The following is a 17,451-nucleotide window of genomic DNA, read 5'->3' as shown; positions in this document are numbered from 1 at the left end:
ATTTATTTTTTCTCAGGCCGGGGGGGTAGAATTCAAACATCCAGATATTATTGCATTTTAAAGCAAAGGCCCTGAAAGGTTTTTAGATGTCAACCCAGGAGACCCCTGCAAGTTATTTGGGTGAGCAGAACATGAAATAAATTGAAAGCTGTCCAAATAATTCATGGAATCGGATGAAAATGTGATTAAACCAATCTAGGGTTTGTTTAGTTTTTTTTATCCTAGCTTGCACTTACCGTTTTGGGCAGTACATTTCTTGAAAGGTCAAAGTAGCCCAATTGAGTTCCAACGGACATTGCTCACTTTTATTTGAAAGTTTATTGAGTGTTAGCAATCACTATTTCATCTTTACTAATGGAAAACACCAGCAGATTTACGGCGTTAAAAGGTCACTCAATATTTAATTTCACAAAAACACCGCCAGAATCAAAGAAAGGCCAGCCAGGAGCCAGGAGACGTTCTCTTGGGTTTAGATGTAATGAAATAAGAGTAGAAAGAACTGTTAGTTCCGCTTTATAAATCCTTTGTAAGACCACACCTGGAATACTGCAACCAGTTTTGGTCACCGCGTTACAAAAAAAGACATTGAGACTTTGGAAAAAGGACAAAGAAGAGAAACTAAGAAGATTAAAGGCTTGGAGACAATAAACATAGGAAGAACAGTTGCAGGAATTGGGTACGGCCAGTCTAGAGAAAAGAAGGACTCGGTGGGACATGCAGAGGTGGGTTCCTATCAGTTCGCACCTATTCGGTAGAACCGGTTCGTCAAATCTACCGAACCGGTTAGAAGAGGTTCAACCAGTGGACCCAGAAAGCAGGCCACACCTACAGAAGAGGTTCCACATTTTTTTGAAACCCACCACTGGTCCTTGGATATGATTATTCTACACTATCATGCTCCTATTTATAAAACTCACTGCCTCTGTGAAAGGTAAGGATGACTACTGCGTGTGTGGTGCAATCAGAACATTGCGTGTGTTGAAGTTGTTTTAACGCAAACCAAAGATGCCTTTTAAAAAACAAGTTTACATCACATTCTTATGCATGCCAGTGCTGTGTGTGAGGTAATTTAAGGTGGTTCTGACAAGTGTCGTCGGCATCTTCATATCCGATCACATGGGCGGCAAGCCACTCCCATCTGGTCACATGGGCGGCAAGCCACTCCCACAAAGGAGGCCACACCCACAGAGTAGATTCGAACAATTTTTGAAACCCACCACTGGGGACATGATAGCAGTATTCCAGTATTTGAGGAGCTGCCAACCAATGGGAGGTCAACTTTATTTTCCAATGCACCAGAAGGCAAGACGAGAAACAATGGATGGAAACTAATCAAGGAGAGAAGCTAATTAAACGAATTAGAGAGAAACTTCCTAACAGTGAGGTCAATTACTGTATTTTTCAGAGTATAAGATGCACCTTCCCCCCCCTAAAAGAGGGTGGTCTTATACACTGAACGTAGACCCAGCGACACACTGGCCCCAACCCTTTGGCCTCTGCCTCCCAATAATTTACCTCCTTGCAACAAAGGGGGTGTTTGCGGAGGCTTCCATAAACTATAGCAATCCCTGCAGCCTGTAACAGCTGATGATCGGGAGAAATTGAAAGTGAAACGCTGTTTGCTCCACATGGCAAATTGCTGGGAGGCAGATTTATTTTTCTTGTGCTAATCAGGCTGTTTGCTGCAAGGCGGTAAATCAACTATAAATCCCTATAGAATGTTTAAATTATTAACTTATTTTTTAAAAGACTGCTTTATTATTATTCTAGACAACGTAACAAAATGAAGAAGCTTTTTAAAATAAATCCTTGATCTGAAGAGGCCCAGTGTTATTGTTTTAAAAAGTGCTGTTCTTTTAAATAGCGGAGAATAACTATACTTCCAGAAAGCACATCAATTTTAACAACATCTGTACAAGTATAGTCTGAAATGTAACACTACAAACAGTGTATATTGTCTGTACTGTTTGTTGCAAGGAGGCAAATTGCTGGGAGGCAGAGGCAGATATTTTTCCCTTTGTTTTCCTCCCCAAAATCTAGGTGCGTCTTATACTCTGGAGTGTCTTATACTCCAAAAAATACAGTAACCAGTGGAATAGAAGTTGCCTTCAGAAGTTGGGGATGCTTCATCACTGGAGGTTTTTAAGACAAGATTGGACAGCCACCTGTCTGAAATAGTATAGGGTCTCCTGCTTGAACAAGGGGTTGGACTAGAAGACCTCCAAGGTCCCTTCCAGCTCTATTCCAATTGACTGATTGACTGCTAAAGAGCCGAGGTGGCGCAGTGGTTAGAGTGTAGTACTTCAGCTGACTGTTATCTGCAGTTCGGCTGTTCAAATCTCACCGGCTCAGGGTTGACTCAGCCTTCCATCCTTCCGAGGTGGGTGAAATGAGGACCCAGACTGTGGGGGCGATATGCTGACTCTGTAAACCGCTTAGAGAGGGCTGAAAGCCCTATGAAGCGGTATATAAGTCTAACTGCTATTGGTATTGCTATTGCTAAATGACTTATTAGAATGATGAGATCTTAGTGTTGGGATGTTATTTCTCAAGAGGTCGAGGTGGCTCCTTCAGACGAAGGCCATAAGAACCTTCAAGTTGGGTCTCTTCCCAAAGGTAAGCTAATCAACTGGCTCTCTCTCATACTGTCATTTTCAGATTATTCTCCTTCTTGGAAAGCAGTTTTCTCCTGCATCAAGGCAGTCTGATCTGGGATAGAAGCATGCCATTGCCCTGCTGTTTCCAACCCAGCCATCTCCCCTGAGTAAACGTTTTGTCCTTTGTCTTCTGCACAATGCATGAGAAATGATGCATCATCCCTGTTCCATTCCTGACATCTGAAAGCATCCCCAAAGAGGTTCTTCTCCTCAGATTTGCTCAGTGCCTCCTCTTTTTTTCAGGATCTTCCCACGTGACTTGCGAATCCACCTGCTCCACGTTGGAAGGTCTTCCCTGCGGTCCTATCTTTGAATGTTTAGCTTCAGTGCTGGGAATTAGTTCTGCCTCAAAATAGTTCACTCCTAAATCATCCCATTCAACCTTTTCCTGTGTTACAGAGCTGTCCAGAATGTTGATTCCTTCCTTATCACGTCCAACGTTTTCTTGGTGGTTCTCTCTCGCTTCCCTGATGCTCGACTTTGCGCTTGAACCATAAGTGGTGACTTCTTCCCCATTTTCTTCAGCCGCTGACCCGCTGACTTCAGGGCTCGCCTCATAACAACTTGGATTTGTCTCGTGTCCAAATAATATTTCTGGCTTGGAATGGTCACCGATGTCCCCTTTTTCCATCCTCAAAGCTGCTTCTTCTACCCAATCCAAATCATTTGATGCCTCCATTCCTCTTCGGGACTTTTCTTGTTGGATTTGAGAACAATCCTCTTCTTCAAAATACTTGACTTTCGTACCTTTCTTGAGATGTTCTTCTGATCCAAGATCCACATTGGCCTTTTTCCCATGGGGATGATGACCTTCAGTTTCTCTGTTCTCACAGCTTCCTTCGTATTCTCCCTTTCCAGTGAAAATCTCCAGCCCAATCCTCACTTCAATCTCATGATGTCCTTCTCTGGATTCTTCTTCAGTCTCACGGTGTCCTTCTCTGGATTCTTCTTCAATCTCACGGTGTCCTTCTCTGGATTCTTCTTCAGTCTCACGGTGTCCTTCTCTGGATTCTTCTTCAGTCTCACGGTGTCCTTCTCTGGATTCTTCTTCAATCTCACGGTGTCCTTCTCTGGATTCTTCTCCAGTCTCATGGTGTCCTTCTCTGGATTCTTCTTCCATGACATTCATGGACTTTGCTGCCATCCCATAAGAGTTACTATAGGTGGCTCTGAGGTCTTGCTTTTCTCTCAGTGTTATAAAATCAATCTCTCCATTTTCATCCCAGCCCTTGGAATTCACTTCCACAGCTTCAACCTTTCCTTTCACCTCCTGTAGTCCCGGCCCTGATTGTTGTTGATTCTTAGAACTTTCTACTGTGCAGTTTTCAGAATCAGGAAATAATTGCCTTTCCTTCTGGTCATCTTGTGCTCCTCTTTCACTTGCAGCCACTGTTTCTTCCATTTCTTCCTGAGAGACAAAATCTTCTCTCTCTCTTTCCTCAACCTTTACTAACATCCCTTTCTCTTCTTTGGCTACTTCTCCTTCGTTTGTTTCATTCTTTTTGGCCCCAAATTCTCTCTTGCACTTCATAGCTTCTGGGTTGTTAGGCGTCTTTTCTGCTGCAAAACCATTGCCAGCCTCCTCTTCTTGTTCCGCAGACGTTTCTTCAGATACTTCACTTGCCCCTTTTGAGAGAGGCTGCTGGAACAGATCCCGGTATCTCTTGCGATCCTCCACGTGTTTTGATCTCAACCTCTCTCCCAGGATCCTTAACTCTTTTCTCACTGCGGCCGCCAGCGAAGGATCCAGTTGGGCTGCCTTCATGAAATCTGCTCGGGCTTCCTTCTCATTCCAGACGGCAGCGTGAGCTTTTGCCCGCTTGAAGTAGGCCTTGACATTTTCTAGGAAAGAACAAAGATGGTTCACACTTTATGTTTTTTCCTAAACAAATCTTACAAAATGTGATCGTTCACAGCCACTTCTCAGATGTAGCCCTTGGTGATAACCCGGGACATGGCCCCTTTATTGCTCCCAATTTCCCCAAACACTCCCATGTTTCTGGCCAGCCCCAGAGCAAGATGATGTCACACACACACACTCCACACACACACAAACAGCCTCTGGCTGCAAATAGTCAATCACTGTGTACCCCAAGGCTGCACAGCAATAAATCCAGCAGGGCAAATCAAGGAGTTCAGGAAGCAAAGGATCCGGGTAATTAGACCAGAAGGCCAGAAAGAATGCAAGGACTCTTGGGAAGTTCAAGTCGGTACTCAACAATTCAGGAACTAAGCATTTGTTCCTGACAAATGCCCTTCCCTGCAGCTTCTCCTTAAGTTCCCCAGGTGTGCCTTGTGAAGATTGGCAGGGCATTCTTCTCCCAAGCAGCCTGCACAGTCTGCGCTGTTCTCGCCTTCTCTCCACTCTCCATGCTCTCGGATCAGGAGGGGGTGGTCGTTCCTCGCCTGAGCTCTGTCTCTCATGCTCATCCTGCCCCTGTATACAAGTTGTCCTAATCCTGAAAGGTCCCGGCCTAACTGGCCCCACCCTTCCTCATTTTCTTCCGAAGCCAATGAAGCTGCCCCCTCAATCTCTGTCATCTGAAGTTCCACTTCATTTCCCCCCCACAGATTCATGCTCCAATGGGGGCATGACACCCTTTATGTTCAAGGACCATTGCTATTGAGATGAGAAGACCAAATCGTATACAGAAATTATTCTGTCACACAAACAACATAATCCTATGGAAATATGGCCTCTACCGCAAACCATAATGTACAGAGGGAGTAACTTGAGGAACAGGAGGAAGAGCATAAGCAAGACAACCGTCCAATAAAAGAAATAGGAGTCCAAGGTAGAAATGTAACTTGAGAAAATGTAACTCAGATAGGACCCTCATAAATCATAGTTTGCACCCAACAATGGCTAATTTCACCAAGGAAAACAGATCAAAGTGATTGCCGTACCCTTATGTTTCTGTAGAACTTCTGAGGTGTGTTCCAACACTTCGTAGTATTCCCCTAACTCTAGCAGGCACTGGCAGTAATTCAACACAAGTGGAGTGATGAGGTTCTCCAGCGTCAGCCATTCTTCCTCCCATGGCTTCTCCTGCAAAAAGTTCCAGAAAAGAAGGACATGTGAAGAATCCCAACCAAACAGTGGTGGGATTCAAATAATTTAACAACTGGTTCTCTGCCCTAATGACCATCTGGGTAGGTGGAGCTTGGTGGTCATGTGACTGGGTAGGCATGGCCAACTCAAGGTCACTCAGGTCGATGGGCGCTTCGCCTTAGCTGTTCCAATGTAATAAGGGTTAACCAGAGAGGCAGTTTCTGTAAGCAGGTCAATAAAGATCAGGCTAGAAACAACACCAGAATGTTTCCTTTCTGCCTTCCTTACAGGATTAGCCCTGTAAAGTGGAAAAAAACAAAAGGAGATTTCTTCCAACAACCGGTTCTCTAAACTACTTAGAAAGTTACCAATTGGTTCTCCCAAATAGGTGTGAACTGGCCGAATCCCATCACTGCAACCAGACCACAGGCCCATCAAAAGACGGGCACATTTTATCATATGTGGTGGAGTTGTGCTAAAACAAAAAAGAATTGGGCAAAAATACACAGGTGGCTAGAAAAGAGAATAGGGAAACAACATATACATTTTTAAATCTGAACTGTTTTTTATTAGGGATGATATCAGAACAATTTGATAAGAGAAGTTTGTATTTAGTATTATATTTTTTAACAGCAGCAACAGAGGTGGTATTCAGCAGGTTCTGACCAGTTCTGGAGAACCGGTAGTGGAACTTTTGAGTAGTTTGGAGAACCGGTAAATGCCACCTCTGACTGGCCCTGCCCCCATCTATTCTGTGCCTCCTGAATTCCTGCTGATCGGGAGGAAAATTTGCAGTAACCTTCCCCTGGAGTGGGGAAGGAATGGAGATTTTACAACATCCTTCCCCTGCCACGCCCACCAAGCCACGTCATGCCCACCAAGCCACACCCACAGAACCAGTAGTAAAATATTTTGAATCCCACCACTGAGCAGCAAGGATTATATTTGCACAACGTTGGAAAGATGAAGAAACACTTCAAGATGAAGAGATAATTAGGAAGATACCGGATTGTGCAGAAATGGATAGACTTACATTGAAAATTAAACAGAAGGAAGACACAGAATATTATCAAACTTGGAATTTATTTTACTAATGGTTGGGGGAAAAGGGGTGGAGAGTAAGAATGGCATTTGTATTGTTAGGCAAATTAAATACTCAAACAACACGATGTTTATCTAAGGAATGTAATTAAGAAAAATTAAAAGAAATTTTGTCAACTAATTTTTGTTTAGAATATGTTATAAAGGTTTAAGGCTATTGGATGACTCTGTAATAATTAATGAAATGCCATTAGGTGGTTGTGTCTTTAACTATGGATTATTCTAGGCAAAAGGACACTAAAACAATTTCAGTCAAATGAGAACTGTGATATGTTGAAAGTAAGACTCATTAAGAACTTTGACATTTGATACGAATGCCGTAATGACTGTGGAAGAGATGCACGAAAGCTAATTATAACCAATTGACACACTTTCTACACGATGTAATGTAAGATTATTATTTTGTGTGTGTGTTGTTTGTTTAATAAAAATTTAAAAAATTGTAAAAAAAAAGAGAAAAATTAATACAATTTATTTCATTTCAAAAAAACATTGCCCCATCTGTTCTGTGCCCCACAGAAATGCATTTGAGAAGCCTACATAAGCCAAAAAAACTGTCGGCTGTGACCAGGGGGGCCTTTGCCCAGGTTCGCCTGGTGCATCATCAATTTTTTTTTTGACATTTTTTAGACATTTTATTAAGATTTATAGGCCGCCCTTTTCCCTGAGGGGACTCAGGGCGGCTTACAATCACAGGGAAGGGGGTGCAATACCAAAGACAGACAATATGTGAACAGAATAAAATAATAAAACACAACTTGCATTCAACAGTCAACACTCGGGCGGGTAAATTGGGAACCTATCCCCAGGCCTGATGGGAGAGCCAGGTCTTAAGGGCTGCGCGGAAGGTCTGGATGGTGGTGAGAGTACGAATCTCGATGGGGAGATCGTTCCACAGGGTCGGAGCTGCAATAGAAAAGGCTCTCCTCCGTGTAGTCGCCAGTCGGCATTGACTGGCAGATGGGATTCGGAGGAGGCCCAGTCTGTGCGATCTGATCGGTCGAAGGGAGGTAATCAGCAGAAGGCGGTCTCTCAAGTACCCAGATCCACTACCATGGAGTGCTTTAAAGGTGGTCATCAGTACCCTGAAGCGCACCCGGAGATCGACAGGTAGCCAGTGCAGCTCGCGGAGGATAGGTGTAATGTGGGCGAACCGCGGTGCGCCCACTATCACTCGCGCGGCTGCATTCTGGACTAACTGCAGTCGCCGGATGCACTTCAAGGGCAACCCCATGTAGAGCCCATTGCAGTATCCAATTGCGGCCCTACTTGGATCGGGAGGCACTTCAAACGGTCACTCACGCCCTAGTCACCTCAAGGCTGGATTACTGCAACGAGCTCTACATGGGGCTACCTTGAAAAGTGTTCAGAGACTGCAACTGTTCCAGAATGCAGCCGCGCGAGCGATATTGGGTGTACCTAGGTACACCCACGTTACACCTATCCTCCGCGAGCTGCACTGGCTACCTATTGGTCTCCGGACACAATTCAAGGTGTTGGTTATAACCTTTAAAGCCCTTCATGGCTTAGGACCAGCATACCTGCGAGACCGCCTACTGCCACATTCCTCCCAACGGGTGGGCCTCCTTCAGATGCCGTCAGCCAGACAATGTTGGCTAGTGGCTCCCCAGAGGAGGGCCTTCTCTGTGGCTGCTCCGTCACTTTGGAATGAGCTACCCCCAGAAATCCAGACCTTGCCCACTCTCATGGCCTTCAGAAAAGCCATTAAAACCTGGCAATTCCGGCAGGCCTGGGGCTGTTGACCGCATTGTTGAGGTCCAGCCCCGATCAAAGCGAATGTATGTGTGTTGATTTTAACCTGTTTTTTTTTTAAACTATTTCTTTTTTCTTCGTTGTAAGCCGCCTGGAGTCCTCCCGGATTGGGTGGCCTATAAATCGTATAAATAAATAAATAAATAAATAAATAAATAAATAAATAAATAAATAAATAAATAATGAATGAATGAATGAATGAATGAATGAATGAATGAATGAATGAATGAATGAATAAATAAATAAATAAAACAAACAGAAGGACACTGATTCTCACAATAGACGAATGGCTGCAAAAGTTGATGGAATTCACAGAAATGGCTACATTAAAAGAACTTAAAAGGCCTGCCATTATCATGATTAGCTTATAGCTCGAACAGCATTTCTTCAAAACGAAGGAGGTCTTCTGCAGTCCCGACGTAAGCCTAAGACTGAAAACCAGGGTCATCAGATGCTACATCTTTTCTACCCTGCTCTACGGAGTGGAGAGTCAGTCTCTGACACAAAGCCACTTGAAGGAATTAGAAGCATTTGAAATGTGGATTTACAGGCAGCTGCTATAGGCAGTAGTTGGGTCGATAAAATCAGAAAGGAGGAGGCGATAAAGCCAAGGGAAATCATCAAAAGCATTAACAAAAGTGAAAGTTGGAATATTTTGGACCTGTGATGAAAAATACAGCATCCTTCACTTAATCCTCCAGGAAAAAATTGAAGGCAAACGAGGTTCCAGGCAGAAGAAAGAACATCATGGCTTCAAAATCTAAGGGACGGGTTTGGCCAAAACTAAGCAGCACTTCTTCATGAGGCTGTTGATAAAAATAGGATCACCTACATCAGAGGTGGGTTCCTACCAGTTCGCACCAGTTCGGTAGAACCGGTTCGTCAAATCTACCAAACCGGTTAGAAGAGGTTCCACCAGTGGACCCGGAAAGCAGGCCACACCTACAGAAGAGGTTCCAAAAAATTTTGAAACCCACCCACCACTGAGACACACACACACACACACACACACACACACACACACACACAGAGTCACAAAGAGAGAGAAAGAGAAAGGAAGGAAGGAAGGAAGGAAGGAAGGAAGGAAGGAAGGAAGGAAGGAAGGAAGGAAGGAAGGAAGAAAGAAAGAAAAAAGTGAGAGAGAGATGAAAGAAAAAAAAGGAAAAGGGATAGAGAGACAAAAGGAAGGAAAGAGAGAGAGAGAGAGAGAGAGAGAGAGAGAAAACACATGGCTGGCCACTCCCACAAAGGAGGCCACACCCACAGAGTAGGTTCGAAAAAAATTTGAAACCCACCACTGACCTACATGATTGCCAACATCTGATGACGGATACGGCACAAGGCGAAGAAGAAGAAAAGGGCTGCAGGAACTTGAGAATCACATTAAACCACCTAAAGAAACGGTGACCAGGCTCCTCAGCTAGGGGAGGGGGCCTGCGAGGGGAATGCAACCTGGCTGGGGAGGGGCTGATGATATCCCTAGTCCTCCTCCCAGCCACTCTGGTTCGAGGGGCCTCCTGCCTAGGCCTGTCCCTCCTGGATGACTTGGAGGAGCAGTTCCTAGGAAGCGATCTCCCGCTAGACCCAGGGCCTACCTCTCGAGAGGTTCTCTCGCCTGGGTCTGAACCCCCTGGAGAGCTTGGGGCTCCCTTGCTCCGGGTGACTTCTGCCATCACAGTACTCACGATTAGGTGTTTTCTCACTCTCTCTACCTCCTCTCTCCAAGTTGTGGTCTCTATGCTCGCGGATCCAGCGCTCCTTTGGATCCGCTGAGTTCTTCCTCCGCGGGCCGAAAGAAACCTGGGCACCTATCTGGGCTGAAATCTCCCCGGATAGCCGGCGGAGTTGGGGCCCGAAAGAAATAAAACTAAATTCGGAGAGTCACCAAATAGCTCCTGTTAGGCCGAAGACTGAGGTTAATCTGGGGAGTCACCAGGAGGAACAGAGGGAGTGTCCTCAGATTTACCTCAGTCTCCAGGCAATTGGGCCATAACAATATCCATTCAGTGACTCCTCCCACACCCCACCTCAGAGACAGTATTTTATATCTGAGGTGCTTCTAAGACCCTCATAAAGAAACTTTCAGTTGAGAGGGCAAATCGGAAGAACGCCTTACCAAAGGCTCCCTACCCAAGGTCTTAACATCCAACACAGAAGTACATCTTCTTATTCCATCCATCTCTCACCTTCACCTGGAGATTGCGCAAACAGATGACCGCTTCCTGATACTTCTCTGCAGCTTCCTTGAATTTCCTGGACAAGACCAGTCGGTTTCCCTCCGTGTGTAATTTTGGCACAGCAGCTAACTTCTCATCATTGCTCATGGCCCACGTGTCTCTTCTGTAGGAAGAAGGGTCCTCCACCTTGAGAAACCAGGAAAGCAATGGGGGGGGGGGTTTATAAATTCTGCTTATCCGATTTACAACCCATCGTGTCCTTCACTACCTGTCAGAACAGATTAACCTGATACAACAGCAAACTGGTCTATTTTTAAAATGAAAATAAGCAGGGAAGTTACTTAAAAATCAAGGTAAGGGTGTAAGAAAAGAGACTGTGGAATCCAGCATAGGGGAAATTAACAGATTAATTAACAAATTAATAGAGTTGGAAGGGACCTTGTGGGCCATCTAGTCCAACCCCCACCCAAGCAGGAGATCCTACACCATTTCTGACAGAGGGCAGTCCAGTCTCTTCCAGGGATGAAGCTCCCACAACTTCTGTGTAAATATGTTTTATTTTCATTTCATTTCATACAGTCACATATATACTGTGCATAACCGGGGCCATATAACATTGAACAATAAACACAGCCCTCCCTCTTGTCAACAATACCCCCCAAAATACAAACCCAATATACCATTTCGACCCTCTGTACACCCTTTCTTTCGCCCCCCTCCAACTTTCCTTTCTTCCCTCCAATATTCCCCTCTACCCTACTTCCCCTCCCCCTCTATCACTCCTCTCTCCCAATACACTCCCTCCCTTCCATCTCACCCTCCCTCCAATTCTCTCTCCCACCCTCTCTACCCCTCTTTCTTCTTTCCCTCTACTCCTCCCTTCGGTGTATTTCTACTATCTATCAATATATTCAGCTTGTCCTGTTTTTACACTAGAATTAAAGAGCAACAGTATACAAGTGCAGTCAGGTTACTTTAAAATCTAGCACACACTATATTTCCCCCCTCCCCCCTAAGACCCCACCTCCCTCCCCCCCCCAACTTCTGAAGGCAACTTCTCTTCCATGGGTGGATTGTTCTCACTGTCAGAAAATTTCTCCTTATTCGCAGGCTGAATCTCACCTTGTTCTGTTTTCATCCATTCTTCCTTGTCTGGCCTTTGGGTGCTTTGGAAAACAGCTTGAGCCCCCTCCTCTCTGTGGCAGCCCCTCAAATATTGGAAGACTGCTATCCTGTCTCCCCTGGTCCTTCTCTTCACTAGACTAGCCATGCCCAGTTCCAGAGTTTATTAGATAAGAAGTTCCACACATGTTAAGGTTGCCAAGGTTGAGGCCAGAAGAGCTGAAAATGCCTTTTGGAAGTGAACTCACTTTGAATAGCTCCATGATGAAGATGAGGGGCTGAGGTGTCCTCTGTAGCTCATCCAGATCTTCGTAGCCGGTGCTGTGATACTCAAACATGTTGCCCATCCCGCAATGGTGACTCTGTCCGTGGAGAGGATCTTTGCCTTCCGCAATTTGCCTTAAGCCTTTGGAGACCAAAGCATACATTCCTGTATGCTGGAAACACAGACGGGCGACAAATTAGACCAAATTCAGTGGTGGGATTCAAATAATTTAACAACCGGTTCTCTGCCCTAATCACCAGCTGGGTGGCTTGGTGGTCATGTGACCGGGTGGCTGTGGCCAACTCAGCATCACTCACTTCGATGGGCGCTTCGTCTTAGTTGTTACAATGCAGTAAGGGTTAACCGGAGAGACAGTTTCTGTAAGCAGGGCAATAAAGATCAGACTAGAAACAACACCAGAATGTTTCCTTCCTGCATTCTTTGCAGGATTAGCCCAGTAAAGTGGAAAAAACAAAAGGAGAATTCTTCCAACAACCAACCGGTTCTCCAAAGTGCTTAGAAAGTTAACAACCGGTTCTGCCGAATAGGTGCGAACCGGCTGAATCTCACCACTGATCCAATTGCTCACAGAGAGCGGAGCAACAGAAGACCCAATAAACAGGGAACATGGGAAGGGAGGTGACCTCAGACAGCAGAAGAAAAAGGAAGCTCTCTTCTAAAGAAGAGAAGAGAAGAAGGCAATTTCTATGGTCATGTGACCAGCATGTCAAAACACTGGTACCTTCTAAGTGCTACCTATTAATCTACTTTTTTTCTCTCATGCATGCTTTGGAACTGTTAAGTGGGCAGGAGCTGAAGCAAGGGATGGGAGCTCACCCCCTTGTGTGATGCTAGGGTCTTCAACCGGGCTGGCAGCCAGCTGACAAGCTCCCTGTCTTTAACCCCTGAGCCATTAATTAAGCCCACCTTTTTACCCAAATATACTACTGATCTAATAGAGAGACGGCACTGTCCGTTCAAACATAAGCTTCATCTTAGTAACACTCACTACAGCGTCGCACCAGAACTCCGCCACTTCATGGATCCTCATGGAGGTCAGCAACGTCTCCCATACTTCGATTTTGAACATCTTCCCCACAATGATCTCCATGGGAACCCCGCTATTCCGGCTGTCATCAATCACTGTCCGCTCAAAATTGTCTTTCAGGGTCTGGAAGTGGAAGGTGATCTGCATCAAAGGAAGATTACAGTGAATCCTGGTTGGGGGACGGGGGGACGGATGGACCTGACTGGCTTTAGATATACAGGTCTTTGTTGGGAGTATACTCTTGGGTAGGCAATATAGCTTCATATACACTACCAAATGGTCGACATTGCTTTAAATGGGTGAATGTACTTATCAGCTGTAATTAACTTTACAATCAAATGTAATTAACTTTGCAATAAGAGGGAGCCAGGAAAGCTCACTCTCTCTCTCTGCTTGTCTATGCTTGATAACTACTTGCTCACTTGATGACTGGAAGGTGAACTGCGACTGTAAGCAATTGTTTGTTTTTTGACTTGTGTTTGGACAAATGCCTACTATCACTGCTTGTGAAGCAATTATCAGTAGTAAAGCTACTTGTTTTTACCAGCAGTGTCTGAGACTATTCGTGTGTTTCTTCTACTAGCAACGTTCCTTCTCTCTAGCTGTACATTCCGCTGCGCTACTTTCTGTCTCCCAACGGAGATACCCCTAACAGTCTTTGTTTCCAATGTTTAGCAGCTTTTTCTTGCTAGATGGAATCTCGATCATAACTTATTCTCCTTTCTCCAGCAACGACTGAATGGCATCGGCCAGTAATGCAACAGTGTTAATCCATCCTGAGAAAACCTCCCTCCCTCCCTCCCTCCCTCCCTCCCTCCCTCTCTCTCTTTATGTGTGTCTGTTTGATTTTTTTAGTTTTGGGGTTCTGCCTTGTTGGAGGCACTCTCCTAGTTTAGGAGTCACAGCATTGAGTTTTCCTATGACTATTGGGGCTACGGACCTGAAATTGATGTACAATACAATACAATAACAGAGTTGGAAGGGACCTTGGAGGTCTTCTAGTCCAACCCCCTGCCAAGGCAGGAAACCCTATACCATTTCAGACAAATGGCTATCCAACATCTTCTTAAAGACTTCCAGTGTTGGAGCATTCACAACTTCTGGAGGCAAGTTGTTCCACTGATTAATTGTTCTAACTGTCAGGAAATTTCTCCTCAGTTCTAAGTTGCTTCTTTCCTTGATTAGTTTCCACCCATTGCTTCTTGTTCTACCCTGAGGTGCTTTGGAGAATAATTTGACTCCCTCTTCTTTGTGGCAGCCCCTGAGATATTGGGACACTGCTATCATGTCTCCCCTAGTCCTTCTTTTCATCAAACTAGACATACCCAATTCCTGCAACCGTTCTTCGTATGTTTTAGCCTCCAGTCTCCTAATCATCTTTGTTGCCCTTCTCTGCACTCTTTCTAGAGTCTCAACATCTTTTTTACATCGTGGTGACCAAAACTGAATGCAGAATTCCAAGTGTGGCCTTACCAAGGCACACAGACATGTCTGTCTGTCTATCATCTATTTAGCTATTGGAGGCCCCACATTGTTGGGGGGGCAAGAGGCCAACTCTGTAAACTGCTTAGATGGGGCACTGTGAAGCGGTATATAAGTCTATTGCTAATACTATTATCTGTCCTTCCTCCTAGGTGGGCAGGACCTGGTGCAAGGATGGGAGCTCACCCCATCACACAGCACTCGGGTCTCAAACCCAGATAGTCAGTTTTCCAGCTGACAAGCTCAGCATGAATAGTGGTGAGAGTGCAGTACTGCAGGCTATTTTTGCTGACTGCCGGCTGCCTGCAATTTGGCAGTCCAAATCCCACCAGGCTCAAGGTTGATCCAGCCTTCCATCCTTCCGAGGTGGGTAAAATGAGGAGTCAGATTGTTGGGGGCAAAATGCCGACTCTGTAAACCGCTTAGGGAGGGCTGGAAATCACTGTGAAATGTTATTATAAGTCTAAGTGTGATTGCTAAGTGCTATCTCTCTACGCAAACATTGTTTTCCTTAAAATAATTTTTATAAACTTAGAACCTAAACACAAAGAAATAGAAGAGAAATGAGGAAAAAGATATAGAAGAAAAATAGGAAAGATAGAAAGATTAAAGAAAAAAACCAATATAGATTGATAAAAAACAAAGAGTATTTCTAGAGAGAAATTGCACTGCAAACTGGGCATTCCCAATGAATGAGATCTGCTCTCCAAAAAACCCCAGCTATTATGTGGCTTATTATGGCTACTTACAGTCCCCATCTTAAACTCAACATAGCTAGTTAGTGCATGTAGATATTTACCTTGCTCCCATCTTGAAAATGAGGCAGTTTCCCGTGACCTCCGTGCAAAATTTTCTTCTTGACTCCTTCCATGCTAAGGAGGTAGGTTTCTTCCATAGCTATGACGTGGTGATTCACCTTTCCTTCAAATCTGGGCAAAGGCAATTCTTCTCTTTACACCACAGGACACTTCAACCTACCTCATTTCCAATTATTTTATACCTGCGTGACTCAACAGTTGCAACCAACTCTAGAGAACTATCTAGAAGCTCCTCACAGCGCGAAGGACTAGAGGCTGAGAACATCGCTTCAAAGGCTCAGCAGAAGTTTTAACATTCGCTAATCTTCTTTCAGCCAGGTTAATGCAGGATTTGCAGTCTTAAAAATGTAAAATTAGATCAAGCTAAACAAAAGGGTGCTACCAATAATAGCTTTCCGGAAGATACTAGAAAATTCCTACAAGGACTGCAGGCATATGAAGATCTGGCTGTTCCCTTAAGCATTGGGATAGGATGGGGAAATTGAGCTGTAAGGATGTTTGGTGTGGTTCCTGGGGGGGGGGGGGGGGAGATACCTTCATTTCCATTTTTTATGGATTGTTGTTAACCACCTAGTATCATTTATATGAGATTGGCGGCCATATAAGTCCTCTAAATAAAAAGTTTTGAAGGAGAAACTCAGATGTGGAATGTGTTACTCCAGGCTGTAGATAAAACTTACATAACAGTATAGGTAATCTTCAGGTTAAAGGGTGTCTCAGTGGCTAAAACACTGAGCTTGTCGATCAAAAAGTTTGGCAGTTTGAATCCCTAGCACTGCGTAACTGAGTGAGCTCCCATTACTTGTCCAAAGCTTCTGCCAACCTGGCAGTAAAAATGCCAGTAGAAAAATAGGAACCACCTTTGATAGGAAGGTAACAGCGTTCCATGCGTCTTAAGTCATGCTGGCTACATGACCACAGAGACATCTTCGGACAGCGCTGGCTCTTCGGCTTTGAAACAGAGATGAGCATCGTCCCCTAGAGTAGGGAATGACTAGCACATATGTCTTTACTTTTACCTAATCCTCAATTTATGACTTCAATTGAGCCCAAAATGTCTGCTGCTAAGCAAGATATTTGTTAGGTGAGTTTTGCCCCATTTTACAACTTTTCGGGCCACAGTTGTTAAGTGAATCACCACAGTTCGCAACACGGCTGTTAGGTAAAACTGGCTTTCTCATTGACATTGGTTGTCAGAAGGTCGCAAAAGGATAATCACATAAACCGCCATAAATCTGTTGCCAAGTGCTGAATTTTGATCACATCACTATGGGAATGCTGCAGTAATTATAAGTATGAAAAATGGTCGTAAGTTTCTTTTCTCAGTAACAGTTAACTTCAAACTGTCATTAAATAAACTGTTGTAAGTTGACAACTACCGTATTTTTTTGGAGTATAAGATGCACCAAGATTTTGAGGAGGCAATTTTTTAAAAAGTTTTTGCAATCTGCAGATCTCCCAAAAATGGCTCATTTTTTTGTAAAAAAAGGGGGGGGCATGCATAGCCTTTAAAAGGCTTATAGAGTGCTCCTGGGGTCTGGGGGGAGGGCAGAAATGAGCAAAAAACAGCCTATTTTCCTCTCATTTTTGCCTTCCCCAGACCCCAGGAGCATTCTGGAAGCCTCCTAAAGGTTATGCATGTCCATTTTTGCAAAGGGGCAGGGTTCTGGGAAGCCAAAAATGCTGTATTCAGTGTATAAGACGCACCCAGATTTTCACCCCCTTTTTTGAGGGAAAAAGGTGCATCTTATACTCCGAAAAATACGGTATATGTTGCTCCATACATTTGTATTAGGCAGGGCAATAATTTTCCTCCCTAAGATGGAACATCTTAGACAAACTAATCCTAATTCTTCCTCCCCTTTCATTGTACTTTTGGACTGTTTTCTTATTCTGATTCCATACTTGGCATCTATATTTAAGCCTAAACTTTGTATATTATAATTCCCACAAGAG

At 44.4% G+C, this 17,451-nt stretch overlaps 1 protein-coding gene across 1 annotated transcript; it reads right to left on the bottom strand.

Moving 5' to 3' along the window:
- Positions 1-1,704: 1,704 nt before the first annotated feature.
- LOC148043182 (uncharacterized) lies at positions 1,705-15,698 on the bottom strand. Its single transcript, XM_087728306.1, has 6 exons — positions 15,477-15,698; positions 13,157-13,336; positions 12,131-12,319; positions 10,770-10,946; positions 5,565-5,706; positions 1,705-4,499 (listed from the first exon to the last, which is right to left on the bottom strand). Exons 1-6 carry the CDS (start codon positions 15,570-15,572, stop codon positions 2,878-2,880), a joined length of 2,406 nt encoding a protein of 801 aa, XP_087584432.1. The 5' UTR covers positions 15,573-15,698; the 3' UTR covers positions 1,705-2,877.
- Between the last annotated feature and the right edge of the window lie 1,753 nt (positions 15,699-17,451).

This window comes from Thamnophis sirtalis, unplaced genomic scaffold (genome assembly GCF_051295495.1).
Source record: "Thamnophis sirtalis isolate CommonGarterSnake01/CBP01778 unplaced genomic scaffold, rThaSir2_p1.2 scaffold_13, whole genome shotgun sequence".
NCBI classification, from domain to species: domain Eukaryota; kingdom Metazoa; phylum Chordata; class Lepidosauria; order Squamata; family Natricidae; genus Thamnophis; species Thamnophis sirtalis.
Note: the sequence above shows the minus strand (reverse complement) of the source record. Positions and strands in the feature narration are given on the sequence as shown.